Source organism: Nicotiana tabacum, chromosome 13 (genome assembly GCF_000715075.1).
Source record: "Nicotiana tabacum cultivar K326 chromosome 13, ASM71507v2, whole genome shotgun sequence".
Classification (NCBI taxonomy): domain Eukaryota; kingdom Viridiplantae; phylum Streptophyta; class Magnoliopsida; order Solanales; family Solanaceae; genus Nicotiana; species Nicotiana tabacum.
The window spans coordinates 11,299,813-11,318,187 of NC_134092.1; the positions used below are offsets into that span (position 1 = coordinate 11,299,813).

At 33.1% G+C, this 18,375-nt stretch overlaps 2 protein-coding genes across 2 annotated transcripts; one reads left to right on the plus strand and one right to left on the minus strand.

The window, feature by feature from the left end:
• The first annotated feature begins 2,923 nt into the window (after positions 1-2,923).
• LOC107779616 (amino acid transporter AVT6C-like) lies at positions 2,924-5,404 on the plus strand. Its single transcript, XM_016600072.2, has 5 exons — positions 2,924-3,348; positions 3,973-4,113; positions 4,239-4,442; positions 4,534-5,002; positions 5,100-5,404. Exons 1-5 carry the CDS (start codon positions 2,973-2,975, stop codon positions 5,224-5,226), a joined length of 1,317 nt encoding a protein of 438 aa, XP_016455558.1. The 5' UTR covers positions 2,924-2,972; the 3' UTR covers positions 5,227-5,404.
• A 483-nt stretch (positions 5,405-5,887) lies between these two features.
• Positions 5,888-7,086, minus strand: LOC107779620 (F-box protein At5g07610-like). The gene is made up of 2 exons (XM_075228622.1): positions 6,175-7,086; positions 5,888-6,016 (listed from the first exon to the last, which is right to left on the minus strand). The coding sequence occupies exons 1-2, from the start codon at positions 7,084-7,086 to the stop codon at positions 5,888-5,890; spliced, it is 1,041 nt and encodes a 346-aa protein (XP_075084723.1).
• Positions 7,087-18,375: the final 11,289 nt, after the last annotated feature.

Sequence of the window (18,375 nt, forward strand, 5' to 3'; positions counted from 1 at the left end):
CCTACACTTTGACTGAAAATGGCTCTTATTCTATCTCAAGCAGTTATAATGCATTACTTGGTCATATGTCAAGATGTTGGGAAATGAATTTGGTATGGAGTGGAGTTATGCTACCCAGAAACAGATTTGTACTGTGGTTAGCAAACCAACAAAAGCTGCAAACCAGGGAGAGACTTCTACAGATGCATATTCCTATCACAGGAGATGTTGGATTCTACATGTGTGAACTGGGAGTGCTAGAGTCTCACCAACACCTATTTGTAGATTGCAGCTGGGTGAAATCCATGAGAGGAGCACTAGCAAGGTGGTCGAGTATCAATCTACAAGATATGGCAATACCTGAGACTTTGCAGGGGATTAGAAGGAGGCATTGGAAGCAATTTAGAAAGGAAATAGCATCAACAACAATAGGTGCGATGGTTTACCATACTTGGCAAGCTAGGAACTGGAAAATTTTCAAACAAATTAACTTGAACATGAAATTCTGTATTAGTCAAATCAAGAAAGAGCTTACAGAAAGAATAATAATGCATGCAGAGCCCAGAAGAGCAAGGCAGTGTCCAATGTTGATACATAGATTGTGTAGCTAGTTTGTACAACATGTCTCTTTTTTGGCTTGAATCCATGTATTTAGTCAGGTTTTATTTGAGGTCTTGACGTACTGGGATGTGCCTAGTACTCTCGAAGCTCTTAGGATGTAAAGTTTTTGGTTGTTACGGTAATATTCACATATTATTACAACAACAACAACAACAACAACAACCCAGTGTAATCCCACAAGTGGGGTCTGGGGAGGGTAATATGTACGCAGACCTTACCTCTACCCCGAGGGCAGAGAGGCTGTTTCCAGGAGACCCTCGGCTCAAAGAGGCAACAAGAGACACTATATTAGTACTATCAATAGACTCATATATTATTACAAAAAAATATATATAGTTACTTTTAAATATAAAAATATTTTTTTATTAACATACTAAAAAATAGTACTATCATATAAAATAGAATTAAGATGGTTCTTAAGTGGCATACAGAGGCGGCCGAGTGCCGCAATGCGGCCGTGCCCAGTCAATTTTATTTTAAAACTATATATTAGAAAAATTACTAAATATATATAAATATTTAATTGCGAACTCAGTAATTAAGACGAGTCGTAAGTTCTGTGATAATTTTAGATTTTATAAACTTCAAATCTTGATTCCACCTCTAGTGACATGGTTTTATAATGTGATTGTTTTTTAACTTGGACGAATTGTCCTCGTTATGGAAAATAATGTCAATAATTAAGTTACAGTGATGGACGGTAACAATACAAAAACAAGTTTGAGAACAGCTGGAATCTTTCAAATGAGTTAACTCAATTGAAAAACAGTTTCTAAAGCTATCGATCTTATCTAGGATTTTGAAAATATATATTTATTTGAGACTTAAAGAGTAAAAGGCTTTTTGCTTGAACGAGTATATCACGTTCTGCTATCTTTTAATTTATTTATACAAGCTTATAATAAAGCCATCACCAAATGATATTTTGATCTTTAATTTTGTAATATTTGCATCACTAACAATTTACAGTCTATAATCTTAAGGTTATCACCAGATTATTTCGTTCATGTAAGCATCCTTTAGTTTAGACTTGCTGAGAATAGGATATATGTTATACATGACATTTTTTCTCTTACCTTTCTCGTTTATTAAATAAAAAGTCATTATCCGACATTATTTTTAAGAAGCTTAGTTGAAATTGGCTAATTCTTTTGCTTGAAAATCAAATTGCTTGAAGACGCACGTGATTTGTGACCTCAACTAAATCCTATGAATTACGACTTTTTGGTTGATTATCGTCCTAAAGTTGCCAAGTTCATGGTGCCAAACAAATTAATATTCCATTTCTTTCAATTTAGATAACACATTTCGCTTAAGAAAAGTTAATTTGATTAAATATTAAAGCCAAGCTAAATTATTTTACTTCAACTCGGTACTCTAAAATTAAAATTTAGATATTCAAAAATTATACGAAAAATATTACTACAAGTAGCAATTTTTCTCATGTCCATATAATAAAAAATAAATCTTAAAATATTTGTGCAGATCGAAATATGTTATCTAATTAAAAAAGGAGAGAGTATTATCTTTCAACAAGTCACTTTCCTACATTAATTTAGCTATACACAAAAGGTTAGTAGAAGAAGTTTAATTGGACTATAACTTTTCTAGATTAGCTAGCGGCGTGCTCAATATTTCTTTGACTAATTCTTTTTGTTTGGTAATAATCATAATGCTTAACCATGTGATTTGTGATCGCAATTGAATCCTACGAATCATGTTATTTGTTTGTTCATTATTGTCCTCTAAGTAGCCTTCCAACTTTAACTTCTCTACATTAATAGCGTAAATATTTTTTATTTTATCAGAAAATTAACTATAAATAATTATTCGTATAATAACAATCACGAGTCAATTCCAACCGCAAAAGAGGATGATTCTTACTGTAGGTGACCAACCGTAAAAAAAATAATATAATTATTAACTTAAAAGCAAAATAAATTATCTGTATACCAGATTAAAATTACCTGTTATAATGGATTAAAATACATTATCATTATATACTTTGTTAAATCTTTCCAATCCTTAGTCCTCAAGAGCCATTAGCTGTTATAAAAAAAAGACCTATTTCTCCCATATTTGCGTCCACGTACATTTAATCTATCTAACCGGTCGCTATTGCCACGTCCATATGCACCTCTCAAAATGTCTAAACTAAATCTATCATCCTCACTATATTTCCAACTTTACCCCCCCATAAAATAGTGATTATAACTAATCATTCATTTGTATAATTGTACCTACCAATATCTCATACCCTTTTTCGTAAATTTACCAAATTAGTCAATTATTGTTACGTACTTTAAATAGCAGAATATAGAAACATAAAAACACCACAGAAAACAAAGAAAACTACATTCATTGTCTCTGAAATGGCTCCGGCAAAAAATGAAGCTGGAGCTGACATTCCTCTATTGCCAAAGACAAATTCTCATACTAAGGAAAATCAGCTACTGATTTTGAGAGCAGTTTTTAATGTTTCAACAAGTATTATTGGTGCTGGAATTATGTCTGTTCCAGCAACTATGAAAGTCTTAGGTGTAATTCCAGCTTTTGTAGTGATTGTAATAGTTGCTTTGTTGGTTGACATATCGGTTGATTTCATGTTGAGGTTTACATATGCGGGCGAGTCGAAAACTTATGCTGCATTAATGAATGAGTCTTTTGGAAAGATTGGTTCTGTTGCTGTGCAAATTGCTGTTATGGTCACCAATCTTGGTTGCTTGATTATGTACCTTATTATTATTGGTAAGCATAAATTTAACTTCTTGATTCTATAACTTTGTTGTTTATGTGTGCAATATGTTTTGTTTGAATTAAGCAAGTCATATCTGGCTTTTCATTAGCCGAGGGTCTAGTCTTTCTACCTTCGCGAGAGTTAGGGGTAAGGTGTTGTTGTATATCTGGCTTTTCATCAACTTCTAGAGCCAAAAACTATTTGGTTCTTTCCTTTTTTAGTTGAAATCAAATCAAATGGAATTAGTACGGCCTCCATCCCAATTTATACGATGTTGTTTGATTGGACATGCAATTTAAGAATGTAAGAAAGATATGTGAAACTTGTGGTCTAAACAAGACATAAATATTCGTGACTATAAATCATCTCATTAAAGGTAAAAGTGAAAGTTTGAAGTTAAATTGTTACTAAATATAAAAACCGACTAAAAAGGACATGAACTGGGATGGAGGGAGTACATAATGAATTACTTGATTTCTCTAATTTCTTGATTTTGGATTTACCCTTTTTTGGGAGGTTTTTCTAATGATTACCTGATGCATAACTAAATTTGAAATATATGCTTAGGAATTAAGTTGAATGAAATTGAGTGATTGATTCAACTGGTAACAGTTTCTGTTATTTTCTATGAGCAGGAGATGTTCTATCTGGACAAGGAGAACATCTTGGTGTTCTACAAGAATGGTTTGGGATTCATTGGTGGAATTCTCGTAATTTCGCCATCCTCTTCATTGTCTTGTTTGTTATGCTTCCATTAGTCCTCTATCGACGTATCGGTCAGTACATACTACCCCTTTTGCTGTTGAATTTCTATAAAATTCGTTGTCCTAGTCGATATATATGTGTCCAAATCAGTGAAGAATTGCTGACATTTTGTATTATGTGCGGCGTGTGATTGCAGAATCATTGTGGTTGAGTTCAGCATTAGCAGTTTTACTAGCAATTGTATTTGTTGTCATATGTTCAGTAATGGCAATTATAGCAATCCTAAAAGGGAAAACAGCAAGTCCAAGAATGTTACCTCGGATGGATAATCAAACATCTTTCTTCAACCTTTTCACCGCGGTTCCAGTCATTGTTACAGCATTTACATTTCATTTCAATGGTAAGAAGTAAGAACCCTACATTCGTTTCGATTCTTGTTTAGTTTTATGTTAACTTGAATGATGAATATGACATTATAACTTGTTATGCAGTTCATCCTATTGGAACTGAGTTGGGAAAACCAGCAGCTATGTCGTCCGCTGTCAAGATTTCATTAGTACTATGTGCAACTATCTATTTTTCAATTGGCATTTTCGGGTACCTTTTATTCGGGGATTCAATCATGCCAGACATACTTGTAAATTTCGACAAATCTTCTGGTACTTCAGCAATCAGTTCAATGCTAAACGACATAGTTCGTTTGAGCTATGCATTTCACCTGATGCTGGTGTTTCCTCTCTTGAACTTCTCCTTAAGGGCCAATATAGATGAACTCATTTTCCCTAAGAAGCCTTTTTTGGCAACTGACAACAAACGATTCGTGTCTCTTAGTTTGGTTTTATTAGCCCTCTCATATATAGCGGCCATTTTTATCCCGTCTATATGGTACATTTTCCAGTTCATGGGATCAACTACTGGTGTTTGCCTTGCTTTCATATTTCCAGGAGCAATTGCCCTCAGGTATCTATCTTTCTCTCACTCGTGTTTACTCCTATAGCGATTTGAAGTTATTTTCGTTCTTTTGTTTGTGCTAATATATTGATTTCTTGTTTGGCAGAGATGTCCATGGTATATCTTCGCGAAAAGATAAGATCATTGCAGTGATCATGATTGTTCAAGCAGTTGTGACTAGCCTTATAACAATTGCTACTAATATCTATAATATGAGTGGAAATAGTTCATAGTTTCTTGCTTGTCAATTTCATTTTTTTCATTTTTTCATTTTTTCCATAGATGAGTTTGTTTGTATCCTTAGGACTGAGGCAGTTATTGTTGTTGTCGAGTTTGTCTGTATTCTTATGTAACACTATCAAAATGTCCAGCATTTTTCTGTGAATACAAAGTTCAGCCAAAATTTAGGATTAACAAGTTCATTTTTCCATATGTACAAAACAAAGATTCATTTCTGAACATCCTTAAAGCTGAAATGCCACTCATCAGAAAAAAGGGCAGCCGGTGCACTAAGCTCCCGCTATGCGTGGAGTCCGGAGAAGGGCAAGAGGAGGAAACATACTTCCCAATCAACAAAGTGTATGGAAAAATGCATGAAAATTTCCCTCTTGGTAGGAAAACAGAAACCATGCATCAACAACAATAGGATCGAGAGGAACTTGAAAATATCTCTCTGGTTTAAACAGTAGAAGATATGCTTAACAACAACAACAACAACAAATCCAGTGTAATCTCACAAAGTGGGGTCTGGAGAGGGTGGAGTGTACGCAGACCTTACGCCGACCTTAGAAGAGACGCTTAAAAATATACTAATATCTTCTGTTTCCTAGTTCTCTCCAAACAAGACATCACAGACCTTATTTCCTATAGTGTATCGAAAATTTAGCAATTGATTCAAACACAACATAAAGACTGAATATACTCAAAAGCAGCAGCTGCACTAAGAAAACAAACTTGTTCATCTCCAACCTCATCATCACATAGCTTCTGAAAAGTCTTGCTTACAAGATTGTACCTTATCGCCTTACAATCACCAGGAATTGCCAGTACCATAAATGCATCCTCTTCTCGTCTACCTCGAACCAGAGATAATATCGCGAAGTTATAATAATCAATTTCAAAAGGGTCAAGATATGTATTAGTATCTTAGGAAAGGCAGTAGCAAAAGGTTGAAGATCAACCTTGTACTTAACAAACCAGTCCGAATAGTCTCGTTTCATCTCATATACATCAAACTGGATTTGTGGATTAGAAATTTGTATAAGGTGCAAATGATCACAAGATTCCCCGAAATAGGTAGTGGTTAATGATATGTTGTTATCGGGCACATGTGGCATTGGCATTACGCCTAAGCTCTCAAGATCAATATTGTAACATAAAGAATTCGAGTTTCCATTAGTACTAATCCAGTGAATTGATCCATTCCAATAAACCCCTGTACTAAAATTAACATCAGCGATAAATGGACCGCCTGATAATCTCCAAGGACCTGTTTCAGATGAGTAAATTTCAATCTGATAATGCTGAGGAGATAACTCTGAATCGCGAATGCAAATTACTCTATAGTGAGGAGACTTGGCAGGGTCAAAAGCTAAGCTTAAACCATGAATCTTGGAATTTTCAGTTCCAAGAAGTGATTTTGGAAGTGTTGTGTAATGCTTTGTAGTGGGATTGTAAACATAGTAATTTATAGGCTGACGAATTCGGTTGCTGCAACAAAGTAATAGTCCATTGCATGATTGGAGAATAGTAATGCCAAAAGGGTCCTTAGTAAATTTGAGTTTCTTAAATGGTGGATTTGTTGGATTTTGGCTATCAAAATGGACATAATCAAACTTGGGTTTTAAAACAGAAGTAGAGGGCAAGAAAAGGCCTAAAGCAGGATTTGGATTTGGGTGACAGAGGACAGAAAATTTTGGATTAGTAATGAGAGAAAGCCAATGTTTGGATACTGTTTTGAAGCAAAGAAGTGATGTTATAGGTAGGCGTAATAAAATTTCAAGCAAGAGATCATCAATAGAAGCAACTATTTGAGCTGATGTTGGCTGTTCTAACTCTGCAGTTTTGGTAATCTTGATTTTGAGACCTTGCATTTTTCAGTGTCAATAGTAGTTTATTTCTTGGTTCTGCAAAAATGCAGATGAAAGCATATTTAAAATGTACATCTAGGTAAAGATTGCTTGGCAAGTTTCATTATTTGATTAAGTTGACAGCCACTTGTGTATGGCCCTTGACAAGGTCAATGACGTGAACAGATGACCCACTTATACTTTTCTTGATTTAATTATCATTAGGTCAATGGATATTCAAAAATCGACTAAATCGACCGAATTGATTTTTAGGTTTCTTTTTAAGAAATCGTAGGTTTTTATATAAATCTATAACCGCACTGATAATTAGGGTAGATTTTTTATTTTATAAAAATAAACCGAAAAAATACCGAACCGTACCGAATAAATTTTACATATGAAAAATATATTTATCTAGTAAGTTTAAACATAATAATACATTAAATTTTTCTTTGGGCCTTGGAATTATGCAAACTATTACAAGCTAACAAGTAATTAAACTCAAAATACTAATTCCTAAAACCTATTATGCTACATCTACTTAAACTAAGTTATTTCAAGTATCTTTATTAGCAAGACACAAAGTATTCTAGCGATAATGAGTAGCAAACTACAATGTATTGAATATGTTTCCTTTCATATAATTTAGATTTATCCTTTTGAATATTTAATCTTCTATATACTTTATTCTTGAGTCCCAACTTGGTTAATATCTTTCCGCTCGTGTGATTTATATTTTCTTTGCCTTTGTTTGGTTTCTTTTACGTTGTTGTAGAATAGTTGATGGATCTATACTCTAGCAATATTTTATTTTTTTTAATTCATCACTCTTTAAACAGTAAAAATGTCTAGAGAGTTTTGCTAAGTCCTATAAAAGAACGTATATTATTGCATTCTACTTCTACTGGTGAATTTTATATGATATTTTAAAAAATACCGAAAATTAACTGAACCGTACCGATTAGAAACCGACATGATTGGAACGGTTTCGAAAAGTCTAATTTTGGTTATACATAATAGAATAACCGAAAAATTAGTATGATACCAATTTTATAAAATAACCGGCCGAACCGAACCATAGACACCCCTATCATTAGGGGGTAGGTATTGAATTCAAGAAGAAAAAAAAAGAGACCTTTTAAACTAGTGAAAATACAGTCGTGTAAAAACATAAAAAAATAAATCTCACTTGCAAGTTGCTGATTCTTACTTAGATTAGTGATCATAAAGAGACAGGAATTTAACTTGCATTTATTGATAGTATAATTTTTTTAAATATTGCATTAACTGTTAGTAATAGGTAACCTGCCTTATTTTTTAGTTTTATGTTCTCAAATTCTCTCCCTTGTGTCGTAATTGTATTATACTACTGGAGCAATGGCATGAGTGCTTTTGATTAAGCAGTTCTGGAGCAAGGTTGTCGCATCACCACAGAAGAAATCTGTAGTGCAAAAAACTTCACAATATGGTAGAATTGTCTATTTTTTTTGTGTGTGTATAAGGTGTCTTGATAGCCATCAAAGCGACACCTATAAAAGGTAAGTTAATCAGCTTCCGCTCTTATACTAAATGTAGCTTCTCTAGTCCAAATTTATTCCTAAAAGTGAAATACAAGTACAATGTACGTGCATTTTTTTGCACGTGCAATATATGTGCACAAAGACTAATGTTTTATATTAACATTAGACCTTCAATAAGATAAGATTTTTGAGGAGTTCATTTATAGTATTAAATAAGAATTTGATAATTTTATTAGTTATTTTTACCTAACATTATATTATTCTTGAGAAATATTTAGTAATACTACTGACATCAACTACATCGTTTCAACATTGCGATCTTTAGGAATAAATCTCTTCCAAAGCCAATGTTGCTTTCGGATTTCTTACTTAATGCTTCACCATCTTTCTTTTCTCTCTCGGGTAATAATTTATAGATTGAGAAGCATAATCCTAGAGTCAGAGCTGCAAAAAGCACGAATTTCCAAGCTTTGAGAGCACAAAGAAGCAACAAAATCAACGGATTCATGACCAGTGACATAAGCAAAGATATGCTCGTCTCCCAAGATGCATCTAGCGCTCGGATCTCATCAGGGTAGGATGCCTCAATCCAATCACAAGGCCCAGAGAAAATTAAATATTGCAGACCATGAGGGGGATGACAAATGTTATGCTAATATAAGCATGGTGTCAGCTCAGCTAAAAGATAGGATCTCCTACTGAAATGAAGAGACCTAACAAAGAAACATGCGCCAAAACCATACTTAAGCATGCAGAGATCACCAGAGTAGTCAATCGAAGAAGTTATAACTCAAATAATTTAGTTTGACAACTCCAGCTCTAACAACTCTGGCAATGATAGGAGCGACAAATGAGGCGTTATATGTGTATCTAGTTGATTGAAGAGACAAAAGTTCGACGAAGATTATTGAGTCTAAGTCCAACACTAGCGAGAAATCTTGGGCAATATGTTACCCACTAAAAGTGGTGAATGTGATAGCTTCCTCCTTTCCTTGCCTTTTATTTTCTATCAAGCCCGCCAATATCTGCAACTATACTTTTGCTCAACTTTTTCTTGATCTCTTGAGGGCTTCTTTTTTCCCCAGACATCCTTTCTCAATGAGTAACCCTAGGGTCTCATTAAGAAAGAAAGACAATACAAGAAGTGGAACTACAAATGCAAATAACCAGCACCATCCATATCGAAAATTGTGAGACGTTACCATATTTACACCTTCTGTCATTTTTTATGCACAAGTGTACCTATGTGCATCTTTTTATGCACGTGCAACATTCGTGCATAAAGACTAGTAGTCGTATAAGCGAAAAACCTTCAATCAGATGAGATTTGTGAGGACTTTTATTTACATTATAAAATCAAAGAAGGATTATAAGCGACAAACGAGGCGTTATATGTGTATCTAGTTGATTGAAGAGATAAAAGTTCGAAGAATATTATTGAGTCTAAGCCCAACACTACGAGAAAACTTGGGCAATATGTTACCCACTAAAAGTGGTGAATGTAATAGCTTCCTCCTTTTCTTGCCTTTTATTTTCTATAAAGCCCGCCAACATCTGCAACTATACTTTTGCTTAACTTTTTCTTGATCTCTTGAGGGCTTCTTTTTCCTCCTCCAGACACCCTTTCTTAATGAGAAACTCCAGGGTCCCATTAAGAAAGAAAGATAATACAAGAAGTGGAACTACAAATGCAAATAACCAGCATCATCCATATCGAAAATTGTGAGGCGTTACCATATTTACACCTTCTGTCATTTTTTATGCACAACATGTGCAGCATACATGCATAAAGACTAGTATTCGTATAAGCGTTAGACCTTCAATCAGATGAGATTTCGTCTTACCCTCAATCTTTGACATAATAGGCCAAAATTCACTAGGAATCGTACTCGAGCCTTTAAAATATTATTATTTCATAATTATAGGCATAAGTAAATTAACTTTCAAGAAGACATATATAACTATTTCAATCTTGAAACAGTTCCTCTGTAACAAAAATACTAGTTAGGATATATGCCATTTTTTTTTTTCAAATAATACAATCACTTTTATATTTTAATAAATTAATTAGGAAAAAGGTGCAGATAACCTATAACCACTTATATTTCAAAGACTATAAGAACTTCACCAAAAAAATCCAATATGGAGGAATGAGCCTTATGTTTCCAGCAAAAATATTTAAGGCTTAATGCATAATTGTGACTATTATAAATTATAACTATAATGAGTTTATATTGATTATATATTCGAATGCCAAATTTGCAAGGTACTGTAAAATTACCTATATATTTGATAATTTTGCTTTCAATGAAATATATCATGTGATGGTAAAAATATTATTACTAAATTACCTTAATAATTATCTATCATAGTATGTAAAAGGTCAGAACATATATATACGTTGGAATATTATCTTTGTCCTATAAGAGATGTAGCAAATAAAGACATACTTTTTCAGTTCTTTATTTCACTGGATACAATTGAAAAAAATATTTTTACTAAACACTGTACATAAAGTTAATGCAAAGATATGAAAATATAAATGTGTTTAGATGGATGTAAAACTTATCTTTGTATTATCATCCAAGACGTTTTTCAAAGTAATTGATCTCATTGCCTGCTTATAATTTACATAGTCTTGACATAGAAGATCATGAAATGAGCAATTCGTGTTGATAACGTGTTATAAAATAAAAGCAACTTAGTAAAACATGAACAAGACATGTTGTTATAAAATAAAAGCAATTTAGTAAAACATGAATAAGAAATGGAGATAGAGAGAAGGAAGAGATTTTCTTCTTCAATTGTGTGTATTTTTCTATCTATTACAAGGCCTTTATATAGGCATGAAAAGTGAAGAAAAATATGTCATTGAATATGTCATTAAGCATAGAAATATGTCATTGAATATGTCATTAAGCATTTGATAAGATCATGGAGGAAGAGTAGACATCCACCATAATTTGATTTTTCTTATAACAAAGTTGAAGTTGTTAATTTGTATTTTAATTTCAGCTTTAGCTTGAAATAAAAAACTTTAGCATCAACTTCTACAAACAAGTTTTTAAATTTCACAATTTTTTTATATCTAATATAAAAAGTAAATACATCGTATATTATTTTGAATTTTGTTTTTGGGGACGAGATCGGTTTAATGTTAACTAGCAAAAAGCGAAAGAAATTTGCTGGGTGTAAACTAATTTTGGAAAAAAAAAAAGTTCAAAGTTTAAGCATAAAAGAAAAAAGAAAGAAAAAGGAAAAAGAGAAAAGGGCATATGCAAAGAAAAGAGCCCACATGCAGTTAAATTCGTTCGAAGAGGCAGTCAATTTGAAGTAATTATCGCTCAACAACGTTTGGAAGAAAGGAAAAAATCCCAATCTTTTTTAATTAATTATTCTTGTATAGTTTGATTCGTGATCGAATTTAAGTTCTCTTTTATCGATGCATAGTTCCTCGCATTCCTATGTTGTAGGTCATGCAAGGGTTATAATTGTATGAATTAAGGGCAGCCCAACGCACGAAATATCTCGCGTTCACGCAGGGTTCGAGGAAAGGTCGCATCCCAAGGCGCTTGATATACGTAGCCTACCAAAGTGGCTGACTCAAACCCGTGACATATAGGTCGCACGAAGATAACTTTACCGTTAATCCAAGGCTCCCCTTCTATAATTGTATGAATTGAATTGATTAATTATTTTATGCGAAAAATAGATGAACTATGTTAAAATTTTAACTTATGTTAAAATTCGATTACAATTTTATTTTTCTGGGTGTACAAATACTCGTGGTGTGTATGAAGTTTATCGAGTGAACTCTCTTCTTTCTTCTTTCATATTTTGGTTGCACGCTTAACTAACTTAAAAGTTTCCCTTTTAACAATAATTTCTTGAAATATAATCCTTACTCTAAAGTTTCCCTTATCCTTACTCTAAATATAATAACTATGTCCAAAACAACAGTTCACTGAAAATTCTAAGATTCATTGCTAGCAGCTTAATACCATTATTTAGGGGCTAACCATTGGTTATGCCTTGAATATCACTGGTGGTACTGTTGGCATTGAAGGCTTCATTGTTAGATTCTCTATAGAAATTCACTTAAGATCAATAAAAGCCTCTGCAAATAATTTTTGTGTCTATATAAATGTATGACTAATCCACCGTGCAGCTTTTGGCCATTCGATCTGTATAGGCTGCTCATAGAATGATGTAGTCTTGGAGCGGAAGCTAGTACTTCTTGTTTGATCGATACTTCACCTAGTTGGAAGTATCCTTATGTATTGGTTTCCAAATAATGTCATGGCATCAACAGGCCTAGCAATCATTAGATGTAGCCTGACGTTTCTATATCATGGTGATTCCCATAATATTGCAAGAGATCAATGTCGAAAATTATTTTAAAGGCTCGAGTGCGAGTCCTAGTGAATTTTGGCCCTTTATGCCAAAGATTGAGGGTAAGACAATGGATTCAAGTCCCAACGCACTATGTTGATGAAAAGACGTTGGATTCAAGTTCTAACGCATTATGGCCTAACATGCCTTTATATGGGTAAGGCATTGGGTTTGAGTCCTAATGCACTATATTGATAATAATAATAACTAAAAAAAAAATAATGTAATTTTTATGAAAAAGCATGAAGCTCTTGTCCCACTTGATTTGCTCCATTCTTGAAGTGAATGTGATAGCAGTGCATGATAAGTCTAAATGAAGACAAGTGGTTGACCAATGAATGTGGGCGTGCGAAAGGCCAAAATAATAATAGTTATCACTATGGTAATTATAAAAAGGGAGAAATTCTTTGAAGAGAATGTGACTTGTGATAAACATTGAGTTTGCATACTCATTCCTGAAAGTGAATGTGAAAATATATATATATATATGATAAAAATTATGCATAATAATGTATTTGTGCATAGTTGGATAAATACTACAACTCACCTCTAAGGGAGGTTTGAGACAAAGAAAGATAATGAAAATTATTGTGTAGTTACATGAATATATTATTGGTCGCATGCATATGATACGCCAAAATATATTTTGTCATGCCTTATGAAAGTTATTAAAAGCAAAATTAAAGCAAGAAATTATTTTGCTTGTGATGATTTTGAACATTACAATTATTATGATATGATTCTCTTTGTGAATGAGACATTCATTATATGGATGGTGTAACAAAATATCTTGTAGTACAAAAATAGTTAAGAGCTCTGAAAGAACTAATTTGTTACTACCCGGATGAATAAAATTGTTCATAACATTAATATTGTAGTAAGTCTCAAAAGAAATATTTTGCTTTACAAATATATTAGCCAAAGTGGTTGGCATATTGAGACTACAAATGAAAAGAAGATTGAATATCTTTATATTACTATAATCATACCGGGTAAATATGAAAGGTTACCTGACTTTTCTTTTATTTGTACTACACAAGTATAAGCATGATGATACAATCACAAGCCATAAGTAAACTAGAAGTTTACTGAAATAAATATTAGTTGGCATGATCGGTTGACCATCTCGGTTAAATTATGATGCGAAAAAATTAATTGAGAATTACATTGGCATATATTGAAGAAATATAAGATTCTTCAAGAATTCTCTTGTGCTGCTTATTCTCATGATATACCAGTTAAGGTTAGGGATTGAATCCCTTGATTTCTGGAACGAATAAAAGGTGATAAATATATGGGCTCAGTCACCTTCTATGTGGACCGTTTACTATTATATAATTTTAATAGATGCATCTATTTTATGGTCACATGTGCATTTGTTATCAACTTGTAGTTTGACTTTTGCAAGATTGATTGCTCAAATTATTAGAGCAAAGTTCCAGAATATAAATTATGATGATTTATCTTGATAATACTGGTTTAAATCCAAGTTGGTTTAGTAGAATTGTATGCCTCCAATTATATCTAAACCATTGGTTATGAGAATAAAATTGCCAAAATAAAATTTGGTATTTGATGTATTATTTAATATACAACAGCACTTGTAAGTATCTAGCCAAGTTATGATAAGTTCTCCCTATCACAATCGGTTCAGGGTCAGGAACCAAATAATTTCCATCTAGAAATATGAATGTGCTATATGATTTAATTGTTCCACCACAGTGCACAAAGATGGATCCCCAAATAAGGCTAGGGATATGTGTTGGTGATCCCAACAATAGAGGGAGAAAATGGGCAGCTGAAAAAGTAATACATGTAATGAATTATTATGAGTACATCGAGATCCTCGTACGAGAAAATGTGAACTTGAAGTTCAAGTGATAATTCATTTACAAAATATTGCCGGGCGTATTTGCTGACCCAAAGCTAAATGTCATATTCAGCTGCTAATGCTCCAAATAAAATAAAGTCCATAATGAATAGAGTCAATGGCATGCATAAAGTATAATAGACTAATCGGTTCCAAAGATAAAACTCCTTGAAGAAGGAGAGGAGCAAATGTTCAAGATGGTCATAATAAGGAGGCAAGTGCTCTAGAAGAGCACCATGACATAACACTTCATAAGATCTCATGGGAGAGGCTTAGGTACCTGAAAATAATAAGATAAAGAGATCTCAATAAGTTATGTCTTTATTGAATAATAGTAGAACCGATATAAAATGATCGTCGACGATATTGTTAATATAATATAGCGCTTAATATTATTAATATTGACGAGGATCTTGAGCTCAAATCTGTCATGAAATTTGGACAGGTAAATGATTGGCCAAATGAAAAATACGCAATGAAAATTGATTTCATATGAAAAATATGAAGTTGGACGGATAGTCCCAACACCTGAAAGTATAAAGTCAGTTGAGGTATAAATGTGTTCTTGTGCGAAAAAAAGAAGGTCAAGTCGATAGACATAAAGACGACTTGTGTCACAAGAAGAATTGCAAATATCCTGGCATTGATTATATAGAGACATGTTCTCCTGTGGTGGATGTCGCCATTTCAGGTTTTAATCTGGCAATACAAGAAAAACGTGATATGCGTATAATGGAAATCATTGAAGGATTTAAATTGTTTTGAAGCATATTAAGGTTTCCAAGTAATTTATTAAATGAAGCTTCAAAAATCCTTATACGGATTGAAACAATTAGGGCACATGTGGTATAATCGCCTGAGTGAGTACCTGTTGAAAGAAGGGTACAAGAATGATTCAATTTGTCCTTGTGTCTTTATAAAAAGATCTGGATCTAAATTTATTATAATCACCGTGTATGTTGATGATTTAAATATCATTAGAACTCCCAGGGAGCTTCCTAAAGCAGTAGAGCTTCCTAAAGTAGTAGACTATCTAAAGAAAGAATTTGTAATGAAAGATCTTGGAAAGATAAAATTTTGTCTTGGTCTAAAAATTGAGTATATGAAAGATGGAATTTTTGTCCATCAATCAACATATACTAAAATGATTTTAAAGCGATTTTATATGGATAAAACACATCCATTCCGACCTCATAAAAATAATGAAGAGCTTCTTGGTCCCGACATACCATATCTTAGTGCAATTGGTGCACTAATGTATCTTTCTAACATTACAAGGTCTGACATAACTTTTTCAGTTAATGTCTTAACAAGATATAACTCTGCTCCTACAAGGAGACATTGGAATGGAATCAAACACATATTGCGGTATCTAAAAGGGACTACCGGTATGGGATTATTTTATGGAAATGATTGCAGTCCCGATCTTGTTGGTTATGCCGATGCTGGGTATTTATATGACCCACAAAAGGTTCGATCTCAAACAGGCTATGTGTTTACATATGGAGGCACTGCCATATCTTGGAGATCGACTAAGCAATCAATCGTGACTACTTCATCTAATCATGCTGAGATAATTGATATTCATGAAGCAAGTCGAGAATGTGTATGGTTGAGGTTTATAATACACCTTATTCGAGACAAATATGGTTTGAAGTGTGACAAACCACCCACAATTTTGTATGAAGACAATGCAACATGCATATTCCAGTTGAAGGGAGGATTCATAAAATGGGATAGGACAAAGCATATTTCACCAAAGTTATTTTTTACACATGATCTTCAAAAGAATGGTGATATCAATGTGCAACAGATCCGTTCAAGTGATAATATGGCTGATTTGTTCACCAAATCTCTACCGGCATCAATCTTCAAGAAACTAGTGTACAAGATTGGGATGCGAAGGCTCAAGGATGTGAATTGATGCTCTCATCAGGGGGAGTTAATACGCATTGTACTCTTTTTTTCTTATAAGGTTTTGTCCCACTGGATTTTCCTTGCAAGATTTTTAACGAGGCAATCAAAAGGCGTATTTCTAAATATGTGTACTCTTTTTCCCTCACTAGGATTTTTTTTCCCATAGGATTTTTTTTTCTAATAAGATTTTAACGAGGTACATTATCTATGGACATCCAAGGGAGAGTTATAAGAAAAATCAAATTATGGTGGATGTCTACTCTTCCTCCATGATCTTCTCAAATACTTAATGACATATTCAATGACATATTTTTCTTCACTTTTCATGCCTATATAAAGGCCTTGTAATAGATAGGAAAATACACACAATTGAAGAAGAAAATCTCTTCCTTCTCTCTATCTCCATTTCTTGTTCATGTTTTACTAAATTGCTTTTATTTCATAACAATATGTCTTGTTCATGTTTTACTAAATTGCTTTTATTTTATAACAAACTTGAAAAATTCCAGTTGAGAGTGTTTATCTTAAATAGCTTTTTGACACAGGGACGTTAGGGGCGTGTTAATATTGGCAAGCTTTAGGTACCCTACTATGATACGATAGCAAAAAAAAAAAAAAGTAATTTATGTAAAATACCCATTGAGCTTAAAATAATTATCCTTCTCTATCTATTTTAAAATTATTTACGATATATACCTATCCAGTTAAAACTAATTACCTAACCTAGCTTAGCTTGATTTGGCTTGGTTCGGCTTGGCTTGACTCGACTTGGCTTGGCTTGGCTAAAAAAAATGGATAGGAAAAAAACTTTATGGGTAGGGGTGAGTAAATAGTTTGCGATGGGTGGGTATTTGTAAAAGATCCCAAAAAGAAGAGACCACCTTAATTAGTTGGATATTTGTAAGGATAAATCACTTACTTTTTAAGTGCATACACAATATTCCCTTAAAAGAAGCAAACTAAAGTATAAAGCTTATTTAAAAGATTTATAACTCAATACAAGATTTCTTTGAACGTGATTGCAATGGCATGATCATTTATAATGGGTATTAGGCAAAAATTTGAAAGCAAGTTGCCCCAGGAGAATTTTTAATGTCAACTCGTACGGAGGAATTTGCCACCTTCAAAGTCTTCTCCAAACTAGAAAAATATGAAGTATTTTGCAGCGAAGCTAACCCTTCTATTTGTAGCATATTTCCCAATTGAATACTACTTATTATCCATTTGGAAGCACGTTAATTTTAGCAAGTTCTTGATTCTTCATTAATATGCAGAGCACGTCTTCTATCACCAAGAGATTTAGTAATTGAGAGCAATAAGTTTAACGGACAAGTTGGTAATTGTTTAATCCTCAACAAGATACAAAAATACTCATTCTATCACAAGTTGTAGTCCTGATCTTGTCGTTTTAGCACAAGTCTACAGCTCTTCTTCCATTCCAATTTAGTGTGGCAGCATTTCCTTTTAAGTCTATATCAGAAAAATGATAACTTTATAAACTTAGAAATAACTTAACTTAAACGCCTTATTTTATCCTTTAATGACAATTTTATAGGCACAAAATGTTATGACATGTTCAAGACCAGAGGTTTTCAAAAGTTTTTTTTTTATATA